The 22,336-nt window shown below is 47.3% G+C and overlaps 1 protein-coding gene across 3 annotated transcripts in view; it reads right to left on the bottom strand.

The window, feature by feature from the left end:
- Positions 1-8,315: 8,315 nt before the first annotated feature.
- Positions 8,316-22,336, bottom strand: part of fam169ab (family with sequence similarity 169 member Ab) — a 17,812-nt gene continuing 3,791 nt past the window's right edge. The window contains exons 2-14 of one of the 3 annotated variants that reach the window (XM_035521419.1): positions 21,269-21,405; positions 21,072-21,171; positions 20,769-20,854; positions 19,956-20,127; positions 18,892-19,053; positions 18,044-18,166; positions 17,639-17,718; positions 13,702-13,744; positions 13,456-13,573; positions 11,479-11,638; positions 11,086-11,229; positions 8,418-9,362; positions 8,316-8,337 (exon numbers count right to left, since the gene is read on the bottom strand). In XM_035521419.1, coding sequence (XP_035377312.1) covers positions 8,457-9,362; positions 11,086-11,229; positions 11,479-11,638; positions 13,456-13,573; positions 13,702-13,744; positions 17,639-17,718; positions 18,044-18,166; positions 18,892-19,053; positions 19,956-20,127; positions 20,769-20,854; positions 21,072-21,171; positions 21,269-21,405 — 2,231 coding nt within the window. In that variant the 3' untranslated portion in view covers positions 8,316-8,337; positions 8,418-8,456. The other 2 variants (XM_035521418.1, XM_035521417.1) reach the window with 2 other exon arrangements.

Here is a 22,336-nt window from a genome sequence, read left to right as displayed (position 1 = left end):
CAATTTATAGTTTTCTAAATATCAATGCAGGAAAGAAAATCGTTCCCAACATTTCCCAACTTTTTAATAAATTAGGATGAAATGGAGAGGCATCGCACTAGACAGCGGAGAGAAAACTGCAGCTAGCATGAAGCCCTTTTAAAATGATGGTCTTTTTGCTGTGTAGCTTTAAAGAATAAAGCACGCAGGACAGCTGTGAACAGGTATTCTTTGAGCCATGAAGTAATACAGGAAGACTCATCTAGCCTGAAATGACAAATAAGCGCCTTTAAAAGGCAACATTCGGTTAATATGCTGAACGGAGGACATTTCGTTATAATAAGTAACCCGTGGAATAGCTGATTACTATATAGATCATTTAAAACTATATTCTTTTTGAATGTTTAAAGGAACACGGGGCCTTTAGTGAATTGCGAAAGGGACCGTTAGGTCGTCGGTACCTAAACAGCACGAATAAAACCCAACAGCAGCGTCTCATACACAGCGCAGAGCGTCACCAGCCTCACGGAGCCGCCTGCAGAGAGCGCCTCGGGTTCCAAAGAGCCACAGCCGGAACCAAAGGATCCTCTCCGCTCACCAAGCTGGGTTCTGGTGGAAAAAACGACGACGCACGCAAAGCTTTCAGACCAGAAAGGGCCAGTGTGGAAATGGACGTGGTCTGCTAGAAAACTGGTGCCGTCTGAAGGAGGACCGTGATGTCGAAAAGGAGTCGGAGCCTTTATCAGTTCCATCAACGTGTGGCCAAGACACTGGCCTGTCACTCATACGCACGCAGCAATTTCTGGTCTCCTCCTGCTAACAAATTTGGTCAGGTAGTCAAAGGCTGCAGGCACATGTGCATTATTGTTGCTCATTCATCGACTGAGGCCAGTGGAGAATTTCAGACAGCGACGTCTCAATCTAACCAGGGACAGGAGGAGGACTCCATCACCGTAAGTATCTCTTAGCAGTCTCTTTAATTTCAAGGGCGTCGATCTCTGAGTCACGCATTTAAATAACCATCTGGAGAACGGCACAACCGGAGAGGTCACCTCCTCCACCCTCCTACAATCCCCCGCCTCAGGTGGGCCTGCTGAGATACACTCGCTCCAATTTTCCCCCTGACTGCCCTTCACATAAGGGCTAATGGGAAAGGGGGGGGGGGGCGCTCCCCACCCTGCGTCTTCCCCCAGAGGGAGGCGTCGTTCCGGGCAAGCCGTGGCAGCCGGCCCCCCTAAACACACACACAGCGCGGGCAGCACCCATGGAGGCAGACGTGGCCGTGGGTGCCTCAGCACCATTAGGGCTGTGTGTGTGTGTGTGTGGGGGGGGGGGGGGGGGGGGGGGGTGCATGTTCCAGGACTGCGTCCGTCTGTTTGGACCGCAGGCATCCACATCCTAACCCACCCCCCTCCAGAACCAGCATGAGAGTTTATTAAAATAACGGGACAAGAGGGTGCATGTGCACACACACACACACACACACACACCACACTCTAGTCATGGAGCCACTGGCAGATGTGTAACTCCAGAAGTATTTATCATTATATCGCTCTAATATGTGTTTTGGCCTGGTTCTGTAGGCGCCCGCACACACACACACACACACACACCTGAAAGGCTATCATCTGTGGTGTCCTTTTGTAATGGATTTCCTAGTTTTGCTCCAGTGAGAGGGAGAGCACGCCTGCTGTTATTGTTATAAATCACCTCCTTGTTCTCTCTCTCTCTCTCTCTCTCTCTCTCTCTCACACACCTCCCCGAGAGCCCTAAACCTCCCAAGATGTCCGTACTGTCCTCGAGCGAGGCAGCGTCCCCAACACCACTGTTCCACCCTAAACCCTTCCTTCAGGCCAAAGCGCCCAATATCTCCCTACTGTATGTACAGATCAACTAAGGAACGTACACAGACACCGTGTAAAACAAGCACACAAAGACTCCTGTAATAACATGTAAATAAACATAAGCATTTTTATCTGATTACTAAAGAAGAAGCAACTTTGAGCATAACCTGACAGATAACTTGTTTTCACTTACACCAAGTTAACCCACTTTTTTCGTTTTTGGTCTTTGTGGTTTAAGACATTAGTTATTCTTAGACTACCTTCTCTTTGCCCAAAGAACATTTTCAAATGTTACATTGCGCTTTTAATAGCTTTTAATTGCATTCAATTGCCTTTAACATTAACGATTGTTCTTCGTACTAAATGTTCATTTCTAATTGTGCTCTGATTTTATGATTTCCTTGTTATTAGTAAAGTGACAGCTGCACTGATAATTTTCTGTTCAGTGAGGAAGGTGATCTCAGTCTCCCTCCAGCTCACCCTTAATTCTAAGGGATGTGTTCCAAACAGCCTCCTACAAACTTCTCACTCACTGACTGAGCTCTAAATCAGGATGCCTTATGCGACCAGAATACATTTTCCCGGCACGCAAAAGGTACCCTGGTGACGCGCTACTTCCTCCGAATATTCCACCACGTGACCAGAGGGGTACCGCATCCCCTCCTGCACCGGTGGTGGGAAATCACACGCCCAAGTGACCCCGTAGTACGGTTTGCATTTGTCACGTACTGCATCCTGCCACGGGGGCCAGTGCACAGTGAATACTGAGGGCGGAACGCGGTACGCAGTAGGCCATCGTTTTCAAAACGTTGCGAACAGCAGGCCTTCATTTCACGTTCGGCGTTTGCGACAGCTTGCGCGTGCAGGAGTACAGCCCAGCCTCACGTGAGCCCCTCAACGTGTGCAAGACGTCCAAAACAAACGCACTTTGTTGTTAAATAGATTGTTTAATACTGCGTCCGCACAGCGGGTGAATGTAGTCCAAAGCTGCATCTATGTAGCCCAGCTTTTCCTCCTTGTACGACACGGATTTGTCGTCATTTGGGTGGCAGTTATATTGAATGTGCATTTCGATTCGAATTCAGGCCACTTTCATACGTGGTACCGACATCCGACAGGCAAGCCTCTCGGCAAAGCGATTTTACGTCCATCCACCTCGACATGCGTCGTACTTTGGCGCTGCTGGGAAGGAACGATGATGAGTGACGGAGAATTGCAGGTGCCACACATTAGAAGGCACGCTCCATTTTTATCACTGTTGTCTACAGTAGCAGTTGTTTCTATCGATGTAATTAGTGGGCACGAACAGATCAGTAAATAAATTCATTTGTATTCATTGTAGTTGCTCTTGGCGGGATATTTCATTTGTTTCCGAATTCGCAGGTGGCCTCCACTGCAGATTAACTTGAACATTAACTTGAGGCTGCTCGTTTGTCTCTGAACGAGCGTGCCATGTGAGGGATCGTTCTTTCGCGTATGTGGTCAGTTTAGCGACCCGATCTGTTCAGACTAAAGTCGGATATAAAAGTCACATCTAAAAGATAAAACACAAAAAAAATCGGATTTGTCCGAAAATCAGTTGGCTTGGGCAACTTCTAACTAATGTGGGTACATAGGCTAAAGACACATGTGCAAAGATGTTTTTTGTATGTTTTTGTTGTTGTTGTTGTTGTTGTTGTTGTTGTTGTTGGCTGTTTGTGGTGGTGGTGTTTTAACAAACCTTATCATGACCAGTGCCACTTCGAAAGCAACTTTAATTACCTACCTGAATTGATTTTAAACGTCCATTGTATTCACAATAAACCTATAATCAATGCCCTCTATGAACTGAGCGAGTTAACAAAATATCTTTAAAGCTTTGCACTACAGACTGCACCATTAATGCTTTGATCTACTGACCTATACATTTACGGCATTTAGCAGACACTCTCATCCAAGGCGACTTACAAACGTGCTTTGTCATTTACTCATAGAATACCCTAGTACAGTAGGGTAGAGACCAACATACCAATGAACTAGAATACTGTAGAGTACAGGGCTTAGTGCTGATACCTAGAAGTACACAGTACGTGAGTTCTATCCTAAACAAATGAAAAGTGCACCTTTAAAGCTTTGAGCTACTGACTGCACCTTTAAAGCGTGGAGCTACTGACTGCACCTTTAAAGCGTGGAGCTAGCTCCTTTAGGAGGTAGCCAACAGTGGCATATAGAACCACCACCACCACTGAATCTGAGACTGCCCTGAGAATTCTAGAATCGCTGTGGAAAATAACGGTCTCCTCAAACATCTGTCACCAGGCTCCTCCCCCTCCATCTCTGTTCCCGGGACGGGAGTTGGTGAGCTCGTCACTCCAGTCGCATTCCACCAGCTGGTGAGGTGTCTGTTTCCCCCACCCAAAGCCCACCCCCACCTCCACCACGCCCCCTACACCCACCCCACCCGCACACCTCCATGAGCCAGCCAAAGGCAGCAGCGCCTGCAGGGCAGGGGAATCCTATTAGCCTGTGCCAGGGGAGAGAATACGACACATCATTAATTACACACACAAAACCCCAGCATCCAGCACCGTGGTTAATCAGGCGTGACTGCTCGCCACACACACACACACACACACACACACACACACACAACTAATGCGTACGTGTGTATACACATTACATAAGTGGAACCCAAATACTTAAAACATTTTGTCAAAACCCCAGAACAGCAGAACAATTTCAGTGTGAAATCCCCTGTTCCTGCTCTGGATGAAGCTGATTTCTGCCCAGCGAGTCACGCAAGATGACCCTTAATAAAAATGTAAAAAGGGAGAAAGACAGGGTGGAAGCTAAAATTGCTTAAAAAGGATAAAAGCTCTTGTGGAAAACCAGCGAGATGCTGGGGGGGGCTTTTGTTTGGAATAAAAAATTTTTAAAAAAGACTCACACACACGCGCGCGCGCACCCCTTTCCTCGTCAAACACCTCGTCATGTGTGTGTGTGTGTGTGTGTGTGTGTGTGTTAGAGAGAGGGAGAGAGAGAAGTGGGCATGTGTGTGTGTGTGTGTGTGTGTGTGTGTGTGTGTGTGTGTGTGTGTGTGTGTGTGTGTGTGTTACAGAGAGGGAGAGAGAGAAGTGGGCATGTGTGTGTGTGTGTGTGTGTGTGTGTGTGTGTGTGTGTTAGAGAGAGGGAGAGAGAGAAGTGGGCATGTGTGTGTGTGTGTGTGTGTGTGTGTGTGTGTGTGTGTGTTAGAGAGAGGGAGAGAGAGAAGTGGGCATGTGTGTGTGTGTGTGTGTGTGTGTGTGTGTGTGTGTGTGTGTGTGTGTGTTAGAGGGAGAGAGAGAAGTGGGCATGTGTGAGTGTGTGTGTGTGCGTGTGTGTGTGTGTGTGTGTTAGAGAGAGGGAGAGAGAGAAGTGGGCATGTGTGTGTGTGTGTGTGTGTTAGAGAGAGGGAGAGAGAGAAGTGGGCATGTGTGTGTGTGTGTGTACATTGTACGAGTGAGCGCATTTTCACATCTTGCTGCGTCTCTTGGCTCTGTGTTGTGGTGTGGCCTGGACAACTTTAGTCTTCCCCCTCAACACCCTCATGTCAATCACTTCCCTTTGCCCCTCCTCCTCCAAGCTGTGCTCCGCCTCTTCCTCTGTGCTCACCCCTCCCTCTTCATCCTCTGCCACCACCTCGTCCAGCTCCTCCACTGCCTGAGCCGTTGCCTTGCCCAGCTTCCTCGAGGCGTGCTTGGGCCCCGGGTGGGCCGCTTTGCTCCGCCCCCCTCTATGAACCCGGACGTCGCGAGCGCCGGCGTTCCCGTCCGCCTCTCCGCCTGCCTCGTCCTCTGCCATGCGCGCACCCCTTTCCTCGTCAAACACCGGAGCCACACATGCTCCCCACCCCCCGGTTTGTTCACAGTCCAGAAAGCCCACATTGATCCAGCGCAGTGCTCCAACCCCAGAAATCAGCACTATCCGTCATTGATTAGCTGTGCCTAGAGGGTTATAGCACAGTAGGGCGCATAAGCGTACATTGGGGGGGTGATTGACGGGGTAAAGCACCGCCCACTTTGCCACACTGTGGACAGGTGAATACGGTTCGTTTCACATTTTAGATGAAAATGTACGCAAGAGAGAAACACCCACAGAGAGCACCAAATTGCACAACAAGCACTGACTCAAAGAAACCCTTCTCTAACAAGCAATGCAGAACAAAGATTCAAGACCAAATGTTTGTCCAAGAACAAAAAAGTACAGCATGAAAAAAGTTAAGTGCTACTACAATACCTGTAATAACCAAATACCAGAAACGGAAGCGGTTCACGTAGGAATGTGCTTTAGATGTTTCCTGCCATACAAACAGGAGACAAGGCTTGAAGACCAACATGAATCGAGGACGCCCAAATCGTCTCCGAGTCTGCGACTGGGGCGCGCAGGAAGACTGCAGCAGTCGTAGCAATGATCTCCCGTCTCTTGGCGGCTCAGAGAAATTAGTCGTCATGGACATTACATGCTGCGTTTCCAAGTCATAAGACCCACAGCATGTCCTAAAGTCTGAGAAAAAATTAGGTTGCAAAAAGACACTGACAATTGCTTACTTTACGCTAGAGCGCCCCCATGTGGCGATTGCTTAGAAGTACATTTCTTTTAGGAAGCATTATAGAAGAAACTTATAAGGACCATTCAGAGTAAAACAGTGGCCCTCACTACACAGTATTCGGTATATTAACCCAAGAGTACTGTATGCTGCTAAACACCTATAGAATAGAATCTCTCAATAACAACAACTGCAAATGACCTTTTCTATGACGGCTGGCTGGGTGTGTATGTATATGAGAGAGAGATTATATATATATATATTATTTATTTATTTAAATTATGCACCAAACCTCGCCAGCCTTCGTGTAAAAGCACGTCAGCGACAGACAGCAGGGCGAAATGTGATGCGCGAGACGCTCTCCATTTCCCTGGGCGGACCAGGAGAAGGCAAACATGCCCCAGGGTTATTTCTGTTACCGGCTCGGAGCCGAACGCACCGCACTGCTGTGTCAAATAAGGAGTCATTTCACTCGCTCACTGATAAACCTTTAATTCCCAGCAGAGCATATAAAAGATATCAAATACATAAAGAGAACACTCCCTCATTTGAAAGCAAAACTGTTTCCAAAACAACCTATGAAGACATGTCGTTAATATTGATTGGGTTAATGAAAGGGCAAGCTTTAATCGATCATATCAGTCACACACAAAAACCGATCACTCAAGAGCTGGCTTTCCATGAGTGTGTGCATTTCACAAATAGGAGCTCATTCATTGCTTTTGGTTCCTGGGACCATTCATCACAGTGCTCTGTTCAATGTCCCCAACACTACTTTAAGACCAAGTCTTTACTATTAAAGACTAGATTAATCAAAAACAGACCCAACATTTTAGTTGACAGTCCAGCTGTGTGATAAAATAGTGGTGAAGAAATATTTTTGAAGAAATAGTTTTCTACTGTGACTGAGGTGATTGCATCACCTCACTAACCGTTTAATTAAACAAGCTTGAGTTAAAGGCTGAGATTGCGCCAATAAAGTCCCGACAGTTGAACTGTCCGGACTAACGCCGGTTTGCCTGGGTAAGGTTCCTTTGCCAAGCAGAAAGGTGTGACTCTCCAGGGGAACGTCACGCCACGTTTAACCGTCCAGCTGGGTGCATGGCCACCCCTCAAACATCTGGATCCAAAATTGTATTCCTATTTTCCACAAGTTTAGGTAATAAAAAAACTCCTAAAAATGGGAATCCTTAGGACCTTTTAGTTGCTAAAGGTAAAGGTGACACATTAAAAACCCAACCCCCCCCCCCCCCACTACACAGCGTGCGGAATGACGTCTACGTGTGTTTGAGAGAGCGAGAGAGAAGTGGGCATGTGTGTGTGTGTGTGTGCGCGTGTAAGTGTGTGTGTGTGTTAGAGGGAGAGATAGAAGTGGGCATGTGTGTGTGTGTGTGTGTTAGAGAGAAGGAGAGAGAGAAGTGGGCATGTGTGTGTGTGTGTGTGTGTTAGAGAGAGGGAGAGAGAGAAGTGGGCATGTGTGTGTGTGTGTGTGTGTGTGTGTGTGTGTTAGAGAGAGGGAGAGAAGTGGGCATGTGTGTGTGAGTGTGTGTGTGTGTGTGTGTGTGTGTGTGTGTGTGTTTGAGAGAGAGAGAGAGAAGTGGGCATGTGTGTGTGTGTGTGTGTGTGTGTGTGTGTGTGTGTGTGTGTGTGTGTGTGTGAGAGAGAGAGAGAGAGAAGTGGGCATGTGTGTGTGTGTGTTAGAGAGAGGGAGAGAGAGAAGTGGGCATGTGTGTGTGTGTGTGTGTGTGTGTGTGTGTTAGAGAGAGGGAGAGAGAGAAGTGGGCATGTGTGTGTGTGTGTGTGTGTGTGTGTGTGTGTGTGTGTGTTAGAGAGAGGGAGAGAGAGAAGTGGGCATGTGTGTGTGTGTGTGTGTGTGTGTGTGTGTGTTAGAGAGAGTGAGAGAGAGAAGTGGGCATGTGTGTGTGTGTGTGTGTGTGTGTGTGTGTGTGTGTTAGAGAGAGGGAGAGAGAGAAGTGGGCATGTGTGTGTGTGTGTGTGTGTTAGAGAGAGGGAGAGAGAGAAGTGGGCATGTGTGTGTGTGTGTGTACATTGTACGAGTGAGCGCATTTTCACATCTTGCTGCGTCTCTTGGCTCTGTGTTGTGGTGTGGCCTGGACAACTTTAGTCTTCCCCCTCAACACCCTCATGTCAATCACTTCCCTTTGCCCCTCCTCCTCCAAGCTGTGCTCCGCCTCTTCCTCTGTGCTCACCCCTCCCTCTTCATCCTCTGCCACCACCTCGTCCAGCTCCTCCACTGCCTGAGCCGTTGCCTTGCCCAGCTTCCTCGAGGCGTGCTTGGGCCCCGGGTGGGCCGCTTTGCTCCGCCCCCCTCTATGAACCCAGACGTCACGAGCGCCGGCGTTCCCGTCCGCCTCTCCGCCTGCCTCGTCCTCTGCCATGCCGTCGGTCTTCTCCGTAGCTTCTCTTCGCTCCTCCTTTTGCTCCACCCTCTTCTCCTTCGACACCTCGTCTTGCTCGTCGGCTTTCTGCTCCTCGTCCTCGGAAGGGTGGTCCGAGGTGTCCATCACTCCTCCCGGCCCGACAGAGGAGTGCTCCTCATTTTCAGGGGCCTTCGGTCCTGGTTCTCCTTTAAGAGGAGTGCCAGTTGCCTCCTCCAAACTGGAAGTTTCAGTGATTTCTCCCTCAGGAGAAGAAGGAGGTGCCTCAGATTGACCAGGCTTGATCTCCTCAGCCCCATGACCTCCTTCCTGTTTCTCATCAGATACAGAAGGTTCTTCTTCCTCCTCTTCCTCCAGAGAGGCCCAAAGTCCTTCATCTTCTTCCGTGTCCTCAACAAAGTCTACGTCTTCGCTGGCAGAAGTGACTTCCTGTCTCTGTTCCCCCTCAACTGCAGCAGGTGTTTCATCTTCCTGTTTGTCCTCAGGTGCTGAATCTTTTCCCTTTCCACGTTTGTCTTCCTCTTCCTGTTTTTCCCTAGCAGCTTCCTTTAGTTTGTCCACAGAATTTACGGCAGCCTGCAGAGGCCAAACAGAACAAATCAAATGATTAATTATAACCTTCAAACACTCATATGGGAAATGTGTTAATCACTTGGGCACTTCCATGCTGTTTTTTTAAGATGTGTTCTGTTTATTAGTAAGGGTACATATGTGTGTGTGTGTGTGCGTGCGCGTGCATGAGAGTGCATGTGTGTGCGTGCGCGTGCATGAGAGTGCATGTGTGTGCGTGCGCGTGCATGAGAGTGCATGTGTGTGCGTGCGCGTGCATGAGAGTGCATGTGTGTGCGTGCGCGTGCATGAGAGTGCATGTGTGTGCGTGCGCGTGCATGAGAGTGCATGTGTGTGTGCGTGCGCGTGCATGAGAGTGCATGTGTGTGCGTGCGCGTGCATGAGAGTGCATGTGTGTGCGTGCGCGTGCATGAGAGTGCATGTGTGTGCGTGTACGTGCATGAGAGTGCATGTGTGTGCGTGTACGTGCATGAGAGTGTATGTGTGTGCGTGTGCGCGCATGTGCGTGTGCGAGTGTGTATGTGTATGTGTATGCGTGTGTGTACACATGTGCCCGTGTGTATGTATGTATGTATGTGTGTGCATGTGTGCGTGTGTGGGCGTGAGAGTGTGTATGTGTGTGCGTGTGTGTGTGCGCGCACATGTGTGAGTGTGTATGTATGTATGTATGTATGTATGTATGTGTGTGCATGTGTGCGTGTGTGGGCGTGAGAGTGTGTATGTGTGTGCGTGTGTGCACATGTGCCCGTGTGTATGTATGTATGTATGTATGTATGTGTGTGTGTGCGCGTGTGTGAGAGTGTGTATGTGTGTGCGTGTGTGTGTGTGCGCGTGCGTGCACATGTGTGAGTGTGTATGTATGTATGTATGTATGTATGTGTGTGCATGTGTGCGTGTGGGCGTGAGTGTGTATGTGTATGTGTGTGCGCGTGCGTGCACATGTGTGAGTGTGTATGTATGTATGTGTGTATGTATGTATGTGTGTGCATGTGTGCGTGCGGGCGTGAGAGTGTGTATGTGTGTGCGTGTGCGTGCACATGTGTGAGTGTGTATGTATGTATGTATGTATGTGTGTGCATGTGTGCGTGAGAGTGTGTATGTGTATGTGTGTGCGCGTGCGTGCACATGTGTGAGTATGTATGTATGTATGTATGTATGTATGTATGTGTGTGTGTGTGCGCGTGCGTGCACATGTGTGAGTGTGTATGTATGTATGTATGTATGTATGTATGTATGTATGTATGTATGTGTGTGCATGTGTGCGTGAGTGTGTGTGCGTGTGTGTGCGCGTGCGTGCACATGTGTGAGTGTGTATGTATGTATGTATGTATGTATGTATGTGTGTGTGTGTGTGCGCATGTGTGCGTGTGGGCGTGAGAGTGTGTGTGTGTGTGTGTGTGTGCGTGTGCGTGCACATGTGTGAGTGTGTATGTATGTATGTGTGTGCGTGCGGGCGTGAGAGTGTGTATGTGTGTGCGTGTGTGTGTGCGCGCGTGTGTGCACATGTGTGAGTGTGTATGTATGTATGTATGTATGTATGTATGTGTGTGTGCACATGTGTGAGTGTGTATGTATGTATGTATGTATGTATGTATGTATGTGTGTGCATGTGTGCGTGTGGGCGTGAGAGTGTGTATGTGTATGTGTGTGCGCGTGCGTGCACATGTGTGAGTGTGTATGTATGTATGTATGTATGTATGTATGTATGTATGTGTGTGTTTGTTTCTACCGGATCCTCAATGCATTCCTCCTCCATCTCCTCCTCTTCCTCTCTGACCATGCCATTCTGGAGCGAAGGCGCCGCATCCTCTTCAGCTTTTTCTGCCATCGACTCCTCCTCCTCCTCGGACCCTGACCCATTCACCTCCATGACCTTGAGTCAGAGAGCGAGAGAGAGAACGCAAGCATTAATACTGTGGCACTCAGGTATGAAACCCAGGGTACAGGATTAGGCCCCGCCCACCAGGTACAGCGCTGACCAAGAACCCTGATCACTACATGATGTCACACAGCATGACTTAAAACGATCGGCCCTGTAAACGTCAGATGGGAAGCACTACAAGATACACTGTGCATACAAAGTGCTATATATTGAGTGAGTGTGTGTGCGCATGCCTCTCACCAAATCCTTGGCCTCCTGGTCCATTGCCTCACAGGTCACCGATGCCTCTCCCATCCCACCAGCAGGGGGCGACTTCTCCGCGTCCTCCACACCCTCATGTTCCGCTGCTGAGATCACAGCTGTAGGGGGCTCCATAGTCTCTGGCCACAGCTCCTCCCCCCTATTCAGCCACACCCTTCAGTTAGAACTGGGAGGGGCCTGCTCACTCAGGCCATTGCTCTGCCCCTAATAAAACCACACCCTTCACTTAGAATGGGGAGGGGCCTGCTTAATGGCCTCCTCCCCGACCGTGCTGACGAGCATGGCCGTAAACAAGCGTAGCCACCCTCGTTGTTTATACACGAGCACGCATGTTCTACATGTTTCTATAGTCCTGGCCAAAAGTTGAGACCAGCACAAATTTTGGTTTTCACAAGGTTTGCTGCTTCAGTTTTTATGGTGGCAATTTGCATTAACTCTAGATTACGAAGAGTGATCAGATGAATTGCAAGTGCAAAGTCATTCCTTGCCATGAACATTAACCACAAACATTAGTGCAGTTTAGCCACTGCATTTCAGCCCTGCCACAAAATGGCCTGCTAACATCATTTCAGTGATCACCTCGTTAGCTCAGGGGAAAAAGTGTTAACGAGGACAAGGCAGTTGATAATCATGTTGATTAGAAGAGCATCTGTTCAAGAACTTCAAGGAGAGAGGTTCAATTGCAGTGAAGAAGGCTTCAGGGCACCCAAGAAAGTCAAACAAGCTCCAGGACTGTCTCCTAAAGAGGATGCAGCTATGGGATCGGGTCACCACCAGGGCAGAGCTTGCTCAGGAATGGCAGAAGGCAGGTGTGAGTGCATCTGCATGCAGAGTGAGGCGAAGGCTTTTGGAGGAGGGCTTGCTGTCAAGAAGCGCTGCAAAGAAGCCACTTCTCTCTAAGAAAAACATCAAGGACAGACCGACATTCTGCAAGAAGGATAGGGACTGCAGAGAACTGGGGTAAAGTTATTTTCTCTGATGAAGCCCCCTTCAGACTGTTTGGAAGATCTGGACAAAAAGTTGGAGAAGGTGAGCGCTACCATGAGTCCTGTCTCATGCCAACAGTGAGGCATCCCAAGACCATTTTTGTGGGGGTTTGCTTCTCATCCAGTGGAGTGGGTTTGCTCAACATTTTGCCTAAGAACACTTCCATGAATAAGGAATTATATCAAAACATCCTCCAAGAGCAACTTCTCCCAATGATCCAGGAGCAATTTCGTGATGAAAAATGCTTTTACTTGCATGACGGAGCAAAAGTGATAACCAAGTGGCTCAGTGAACAAAACATTGACATTTTGGGTCCATGGCCAGGAAACTCCCCAGATGTCAATCCCATTGAGAACCTGTGGTCAATCCTCAAAAAGAGGGTGGACAAACAAAAACACAGACACTCATCAACTCCAAGCACTGATTAGGCAAGAATGGATTGCCATCAGTAAAGATTTTGCCCAGAAGCTGATAACCAGCATGCCGAGGTGAACTGCAGAAATCTTAAAAAGAAGGGTGAACAGTGTAAATATTACGGCTTTGCTTAAACTGGACGCATTTGTGCATGAAAAGTTAAAAAAAAACAAAAAAAAAACCCAACACCTTGACATGCTTACAATTGTACTTCACTACACCATATAAACATCTGACAAAAGGATTAAAAACAAAAAACTGCGGCAGTAAACATTGATAAAAGCAAAATTTGTGTCAGTCTCAAAACTTCTGGCCACAACTGTGTACGCATGTTTGGAGCTGGTGCAGGAACTTCACCACGGTACGGTCACCAGTCTCACAGAGGAACACACACGTGCTTCACTCCAAACACCAAAGCTTCAATTATAGTTCCCATAAACACTCAACCACTCTTACAGGATGGAAGCCATTATGGGGTCAGCGCAGAGGTGGGGAAGGGGCGGGGCGGGGCTCGGGTGTCTGCTGCCCCGTGTCATGATTGGCTGAGTGTAAGACCTGTTCATCTTCTTGGGCTGGGGCTCGGCCACACCCTCTGCCAGCTCCTCCCTGCCTCGCTTTCTCCACCTGTGCTCGCTGCTCCGAGTGCGGGTGGAGATCGGCCTGTCATCCCCCTCTGAGGGCGGGGGCGGGGTGGGGTGGGGTTGCGAACATACAAATAAGAACCCAGATGAGATACAAGTAGTGAGTCACTTTAGAGAGACGTGCCCTCAGACTGCTGATACTTGCAGTCTTACCACTTACCTTCAGCAAAGGTGAGGTGCTTGTTGACAGCATTAGCTTTCTCCTACACACACACACACACACACACACACACACACACACACACACACACACACACACACGTTTCAACGACTAACATCTTTCAGGCCATTTCTTCCCAGTGTTACATCCTTGGGACTTTTTTGTTGTTGTTGTTGTTTCTTCGTGTGGTGGCGTTAGAATTTGTTTTTCAGGTTACCCACACGAGGGCGCACCAAGAACCAGTGATCTGGCGAGACGACATCACCCCGACTGGCTAGAGGGATAATTAACTTCCTGTTAAATATCTGTGTCGTGAATGTGTAGGGGCCTGTGGTGTCTTGCTCAGGGGACCTCACGTGTGCCACGGTAGACGCTGCTCTGTAAGGCCCTGTTTTGGTACAATTACTGCCTGTGGTAGATTCTTTTTGAGATTGAGATGTTGAAGTTGACTGTCCTCTTTTTCTGTCGCTGGTTCTTTGAATAGGGCCTTATGAGTTAGTCCTTGCTGTCCAGCTAGGTTCTTAGATAGAGCCTTTGAAGTGTACTCTATCTTTAGAGGCTTTAGGCACAGGGCCTCGAGTCGTTACATGAAAAGCTTCTCCATTAGCAGCATTGAGCTGTTACAGCCTGTGTCAAAAAGGACCACTGAGAGTTATATACAGTTATTTGATTGTCTGAATTATTGAGTATTGTTTTGTTTCTTATTGTTTGGAGTCGTAGGGGTGGGTCCTGTGTTCTTTTTGCTTTGTTGTTGTATTTCTGTTTTTGTGATAAAATACAACCTCTTCCCTCAACTCCTTATTTTCTTTTGGTTTAGGGAAGTTAATGATTGAATCCACTCTAGTAGATTTGTTTTGTTTGCTGCGTTGCCTGAACATGCTTGTGCCGTCTTTGGGAGTGTGGGCGGAGCCGAGGAAGGTCTTTCACCTGTGGAGGAAGCAGAAGCGGAAGCCACGGTGGGGCCGCCTAGTGACGCACCTATTAGTCCTTTGACTCCTGTTTCCGACCCTGCCTCGATGATACGCTCGAAGGAGCTTGAATTGGAGTTGCACGCCAGCAGGTTCGTGCCCTGAACATCCAGGCTGATAGAGATAAGGCTGCGGCCGTTGGGGCTGGAAGTAAGAGAGACCCGTGCCTGTAACTCGTTTGTCCACGTCCAGTTGGGCGGGTGAGCCCCCTGACTTTGATATTAGTCAACAGATTATGCTTGTACCTCAGTTTCGGGAGTCGGAAGTTGATTCCTATTTCGACGCTTTCGAGCATGTAGCTACCACCTTGACGTGGCCTAGAACAGTGTGGAGTCTTCTGCTCCAGTGCATGCTGGTTGTTAAGGCTCAGGAGGTTTTCTCTGTGTTACCTATTGATAAAAGCCTAGATTACGATGTGGTCAAGGCATCTGTTTTGCATGCCTATGAGTTGGTTCTGGAATCGTATGGCCAGAATTTCAGATCCCATTAAAAAACAGCCAACCAGACGTATGTTGAATTTGCGCGGGACATTAGTGGCTTGTTCGATAAATGGTGCAAAGTGAGTAAAGTCACTATGTTCAAGCATCTTGGAGAACTTGTACTTTTGGAGAATTTTAAGAATGGTTTGCTGGGAAAAAAACTTGTGGATAGAGTGCAAGATGTCGATTCTACAGTATCCATGTACCTGTGGGATGACGGCATATTGATACGGAGGTGGACTCCAATGAGAAAATCAGAAGTGGAATAGGGTTGTTCAAATAGTTGAGCCTAAGGAGTACCAATCCCAGGTTTTAGCTTTAGCACATGATCACTTACTAGCAGGTCTTTTGTGGGTGAACAAAACATACAAATGTATCTTGCAGCATTTCTTTTGGCCAGCGTTAAAGTCTGACATGAGACTATTGTCGCTCGTCACACGTCCGCTAACCAGCAAACCAAATCAAGAGATACCGCCTGCCCCGCTTCAGCCTTATACCTGTGGTGGGTGTTTCTTTTGATACACTTCTTCTAGACTGTGCAGGACCCCTGCCCAAAACCAGACATCAGTAACTTTTGTGCCATTACAAGGTTTCCAGAGGCTACTCCATTATGCACCATAAAAGCCAAGTCCGTAATTAAAGCCTTAATAAACTTTTGTTCTATTTTTTGTTTACCACAGTATATTCAGACAGACCAGACCAATGATCCAATTTTCTATCCAAAATATTTGCCAAAGTTTTACAACAATTGTCTATTAAGTATAGGGTATCGAGTGCTTACCACTCTGAGTCCCAAGGAGCTTTGGAGCGATTTCATCAAACCCAAAAATCAATGTTACGAAAATACTGTCTACAGATGGGACGAAATTGGGATGAAGGGATTCCTTTGGCTTTATTTGCAGTCATGTTTAAAACCTCAGGTCGTGCCTTCTGCTGTTGCAACACCGGTACCTGTAAAGGATGAGGACGATGGGTTAGTTCCGTCTATGCCGGTGACGATGGCACATTTGCCCAACTCCACTATACCATAGGACTTGGATGGTTATTTATTGCATATAGAGCTGAAAGAGTGTTCTGATGTTGAGTCTTTAATTACCCGATATAGATTTGTTTTCTGATATACCAACTCAGACCTCAGAGACTGTTCATGACATCGATGTGGGAGATCATCCCCCAATTAATCAACATGCATATCAAGTTAATCCAGTTAAGTGCACATGTATGCAAGCCAAAGTACAATACTTGGTAGAGAATGGATCCGTCATTCTAAGCTCCAGTCCAGTCCAGTCCTTTGGCAGGTCCCTTTAACCTTACATGCTTCCGATATTTCTGCTTTTTGTTACTTTCGGCATGAAAAATGCGCCTGCTACATTTCTAGGTGTGGTTGGGTACTATCGAGGTTTCTGTCACAATTTTGCTTCAGTGGTGTCTCCTCTTACAAAAGGAATCCTCTGAATTGGTTTGGTCTCCAGAATGTCAACATGCGTTTGAGAGTCTGTCAAGGCTTTGCTTTGTTGCTCTCCTTTGCTTGCTGCTCCAAATTTTGAGTGCCCTTTTAAATTAGAGGTGGATGCATCCATGCTGGGGCTGTGTTCTTGCAAGAGGATGAGTCAGGAATAGACCCTCTGGTCTGTTACTCTGTGACATTCATCCGGTTTTCCCCAGAACTTCTTCACAAACACAGACAGGTGGTGCGACTAACGCTTGCTCTTTAGAGGCCTCGAGTAGCAGCACTGAGTTCCAGACAGTGTCAAAAGGACCACTGAGAGTTATATACAGATATTTGATTGTCTGAATTATTGAGCATTGTTTTGTTTCTTAGGGGTGGGTGCCGTGTTCATTTTGCTTTGTTGTTGTGTTTCTGTTTTTGTGATGAGGAGTTGAGGGAAGAGATTGGATTTTATTTTCTTCTGTTTTAGGGAAGTTAATGATTGAATCCACTTTAGAAGATTTTGTTTGTTTGTTTTGTTGGCATAAAGCCCACCCTGAAGAAACGCTCCTGTTTAGATTCAGTTTATGTTTTGTTCCTGTATAACAAGAAAACCAACAATACATCATAAAAAAATTTTTTTTAAAAACCACAGAGTGCATCTCCATGTCTTTTTTTTTGGGTCTGTTTTTATGTTGCGCCATTTTTGGACCTAGATTTTGAGCTCTTGAAAGGTGCAGGTAACAGGGTCTTGACACCAGATAAACGTCAAAATAAGCCCCAATGAAAGGATCCTGAACAGAGAAGGAGAGGCAGAGCCCAGGAAGGAGGAACTTCTACAAAGGCCGGAACCCTTTTTTCCAGAAGAGGAGATTTCGATTTTACTCACTTAATCGATTTACTCATTAAATCATTTTCAAAACTCTCTAAATGCACGTTTTCACTTTGTCGCTATGGGCGATTGCCATTATTACCCATCAGGCTACAGTTAATTGCATGCACTCAAAATCAAACATCACAACAGCAGACTGCAACAATGAGAGAAAACGCATCTGTCATACGGTGAGCTCACGAATGCTCCCGTCCATCACGTCCACCTCGGCCGTCGCTCCGTTTTCCTGCTCGTCCTGGCAGCCTCCACCTTCACGGGCGTCGGATTCACAGCCAGCGGGGGAGGGGCGGAGGGGGAAGGGGATGAATTAGCACTCCATACAATCACTGCAGTCAAAAGCACACAGTTACAGTCACATCCGGGAGCGTCACTGGGAGGGGGACGTTCCCGGCATGGCTGCGATCCGTGTTCTTAACGCAGAGGGGGTTCCAATCTACTGGATGCGTGAAAGAGCCAAGTGTAAACAGGAAAAACAAACAAGCAAGCAAGCAACAAAAGTGCAGGCCCGAGAGTGGCACCTAGAAGCCCCGCCCCCTCTCAGGCACCTGGCCAGCAGCAGGCAGCGGGCGTTTACCTGCGAGGGCCAGCGCGCTGAGGCGGTTGGCCAGCAGGGTCTTCTGGTAGGAGCGACCCAACCCTTCCACCTCCCACAATAGCTCCACGTCCGCCGGGTACCTGGCCAGGTAACGCTGGCACACTGCACGCAGGGAGGAGAGGCAAGAGAGAGTTGTGCGCACACACACCCTGAGTCTGTACCAGGTGTACCTCCAAGTTTAGCTTGCTGAAGATATCCCTGAACGCACAGTGCAAGCTAAAGCCATCCCAGGACGTGGACAGAGGTTACTACAGGCGGGGGTCTTACTGCCCTTCCTAAATTCCTCTATATGCTGGTATAATAATTTCTATTTCATTCAAGAATAATGATGCAAACTTCAGAATTAGTAGAAGAGAATAGCTGGTCCCATTCTTTATTGCAGGTTAGAGATAGCGTGCCTTTGAGACACCCTCTGGAGAATGGCAGAGGTACGCGCGCGCGCACGCACACACAAACAGAGCTGAGTTTTTATACACTAAGAGCGATTATATAATCGTCCTGCCTTTTTTACATAGTGATCTTTGAAGGTTCCACCGTTGTGCCCAGCTCATACATTATTTACCATTATGCAAATTGATATTCGATACCTGTACCAGCTGGAGCTTGGTACCATTACATTCCAAGAGAAGTTTTCTCTTTTTTTAAAAAATGACTTCGTCTCACGTCTGTAGGACAGGTTTGTTTTTCTGAACCATCCTGTACCTGCTCTGTACACAGACCTTTTTATAATGACACAGAGTCTCCAAGATCCTTTATGTTTGTGTGTTATTAATATTTCTAATTCAGTGTTCAAACCTCTTTCGCCAGTAAAACACTCTTTTTATTACCCTGGGACATGGCTGGGGACAGAGGGTACTTCAGGCCGAGCTCATCCTCTTTAAAACTGTCCACAAAGTCCTCCAGCATTCGCAGACCATGGCCATTGCCACGGTGACCCTTCCTCACGAATATGGAGTTCATGACAGGGAGACAGAATTGGCTCCAGCTGCCTGCAGGGGGCAAGAGAGAGCGTGCAGATGACCGTGGGGGATTTTACTGTGCAAATAACAGCTCAAATAAGAAACAAAAAAGCGCATTTGAACCTCAAATTAATGCCGTCTCAACCCTTTAAAACGGTCGTATACAATGCATTTATTAAATGATTTTCTTTATATATATATATATATATATATATATATATATATATCACACACACACACACACACACACACACACACACACACACACACACACACACACACACACACACACTGCATTTATTAAATATTCATATATATGAATGAGAAAGAGGTCTATGACTGCTAGGGGTCAAAAATGCCATTTATACACAAACATTTACAACCCTATTAGAAATTACTTCTAATCAACACTTTTTGGTAGGCTCTGCTTTGATTGGCTGGTTTATGGAGATGAACCACAGTGGCTTATGAAACCTAGCCAATCAAAATCAACCTGTAGCTAACCGTGAGAGATGAACTTTTATACTGAAGGTTTATAGTTGAGATATTGGGCTCTAAAATAAAATGAATTGAGGAAGAACCAAGAACCTCTAGAGGGGATACACATACATAATGTATAAGCTCCATTCTATATCAAAAGTTCACAAAATAGATTTTATCCAGCAGGTGGTACCAATATGCACTACAGAAATCCAGTTAAGAAGCCATTCTATGGCTTTATATTTTTTACTTTCATAACAGCATTCTAGTTTCTTTGATTCACCGACAGCCACTGCAGCCGTGCAACTCCTCCAACTTGCGCCAAACTGAGCCGAACGTGGCTGTGAACGTTCTGACAATGCCGTTTCCTTTTTCTCTACGCTACATTTCAACAGAACCATCATGCCCACCCATGCCACTAGAGGGCAGCGTCTCCAGGAGGGAGAACAGACCTTTGGTTTTGATGGAGTAGAAGCCCACAGCCTCGCCACCGTGCCAGAGGATTTTGGCGTAGTCGTTTTTGTCGTGGCACAGGAAGGGCACGTCGCCGGCGGCCATCTCGCTCGTGCGGTAAACGATGCGGTTGAGCACGTACAGTATGACCCTGTCCACCACGGACCTCACCTGGCGTGTCCACAGACGGCCCCCGACCACACATGCAAGAGATGAAGGGTGTAAAACGTAGTCCGACACCGTTTTGTGAAAATAACTAGTCCACCAAAACACAAGCAGCAACAAACATGGAGAAACGGGATTTCGTTTTAGCAGGGGTTCAGGGCTTTTGTGTCCTAGCAACCTGGAAGCAGAAGTGAAGCCCCTAAAGCTGAAATGCCTCAAAGTATGGACAAATGTTTGTATTATACACAGCTCTGTGTATTCAGAACCGTGCGTTAAAGACAGACAGTAGAGCGGAACTTTGCTTACTTACATAAAACAGTTTAAGAGAACCAAGCGGATTAAGAGATTACACTCTTCTGTCAGTTTCTTTCCCTCACTATCATACACACGCACTGTGCACATACACGCATGTTAAGGGACGCGTGTGTATGTGCACAGTATGCATGTACGATATTGAGTACTCCCTAGAACACAGCTGGTCAATAAACCTAAATCCAAGCCATCAATTGACCCTAAACACTTCGACTTGGAAACATCGGCCCAGTTTAGGACCCCGAAATGATTCGGTGACCAAAACACGGGTTCTGTTGGCGTCGGTTCACCAAGGGCAGCTAGAAGATCCCAGATACAGAAGGGAGAGCAAGCACCTGGAAGAGGCCTTCTCGTGTGGGGTTGGCCGTTCTGAGGATGTTCTCCACAGCATACCACTGGTCAGACAGTAACAGCGCTACAGCTGAGAGAGAGAGGGAGAGAGGGAGAGAGGGCAGGGAGAAGAGAAAAATAAGGCAAAGGGGAAATGTAACAGATGTATGAAAACTGAACAGCAAACATCTCGACACATGGCTGTTACATTGAGGTCCGTTTCCATGAATGTCTCGTATTCCCCTGACTTCTGGAAGGTGCTGTAACTGGCTGAACTGAGACTGAGTGAGCAGGGACACGCAGCTCACCGGTTAGCGGATCTTCTGGAGCAAAGAGAGCCAGGATCTTGTGCTCGAGATTGGCTCCGTACAGAGGGACAAACCCAACGCTAGACAAACTGATCTGAACCTGGAACACATCACACCAGTTACAGGCAGCTGTTCTAGGACGTTCTGGAATACTCCTGTTTGATGGATGTGGATGTGTCTGGGTGTACACACGTTACCTTCCTGCCACTGGGCAGTAGGAAGTAGTGGGCATGGTCTGGGTTGCCATGGAGCAGCTCATCCATATAGACTTGTCCGGAGAGCTCCAGCTGCCCGTGATGCACAGACTCCAGCGTGTCCACGGGAAACTTCATCCCTGCAGCGGTCAAAAGGTCAGAGGTCACTCACCAGTCCCCTGTCATATACATTACTAGGAAGTACTCATTTTATTTGACTTTATTTGATTTCCCCCCCCACCCACACCAAAGGTTACTATCTGGTGGTTACATGTATTTCAAATGCTGTTCCTACTGTTTTGGGGTGTTTTTTGGTTTATGAATCACGCCAATCACAGTGTTCACTTGGAAGATTGGAAGGTTGCTGGTTCAAGTCCCACCACTGCCAAGTTGCCACTGTTTGGTCCCTGAGCAAGACCCCTAACCCTCAATTGCTCAAGTTGTACTCAGTCATAATTGTAAGTCACTTTGGAAATAGCGCCAGCTAAATTCTGTTCTGTTCACCAAAGATTAGTTCTCATGGTTTTCAGAACGTTTCTCCACACAGCAGCTCCCAACAGCGCACAGCCAATTAGAAAGAGCTGCAATGTGCTCTCACTAAATGTGTACAAAGGGAACCTGTTAACTCCCCAACAATGGTACCGCAAACAGAGTACGTGCACACACACACACCAGGGCACTGCTCTACTCCTCACACTTTCCAACACTTCAGAGCCCCAACACAGAAGCACTGTTCCCAGTGAATGGCGAGAACGTGCGTGTTAAGTACCTGTCAAACTCACTCCTACGCCAAATACTGTTCACTGTAATCTTTATTTAACAGAATAAATAAATTGTATTTGACCTCTGAAACTTTTGTCTTTATGAGTTTATCTTTAGATTAGGTAATGGGAGAGGAGATTACAGAAACTCACTTTTAAATCAACATGCACGCATTGCCCTCAAAAAGACCCACGCACAGAACGGAGAGGCGTTTCAGAGACGAGAACCCACACCTCTGTTCAGCTGTTGCTTCTGTGAGAGGATCAAGACGGCATGACAGAAAACTTCACCATGATGCTGTTATAAAAT

Source organism: Electrophorus electricus, chromosome 22, assembly GCF_013358815.1.
Source record: "Electrophorus electricus isolate fEleEle1 chromosome 22, fEleEle1.pri, whole genome shotgun sequence".
Lineage (NCBI taxonomy): Eukaryota > Metazoa > Chordata > Actinopteri > Gymnotiformes > Gymnotidae > Electrophorus > Electrophorus electricus.
Note: the sequence above shows the minus strand (reverse complement) of the source record. Positions and strands in the feature narration are given on the sequence as shown.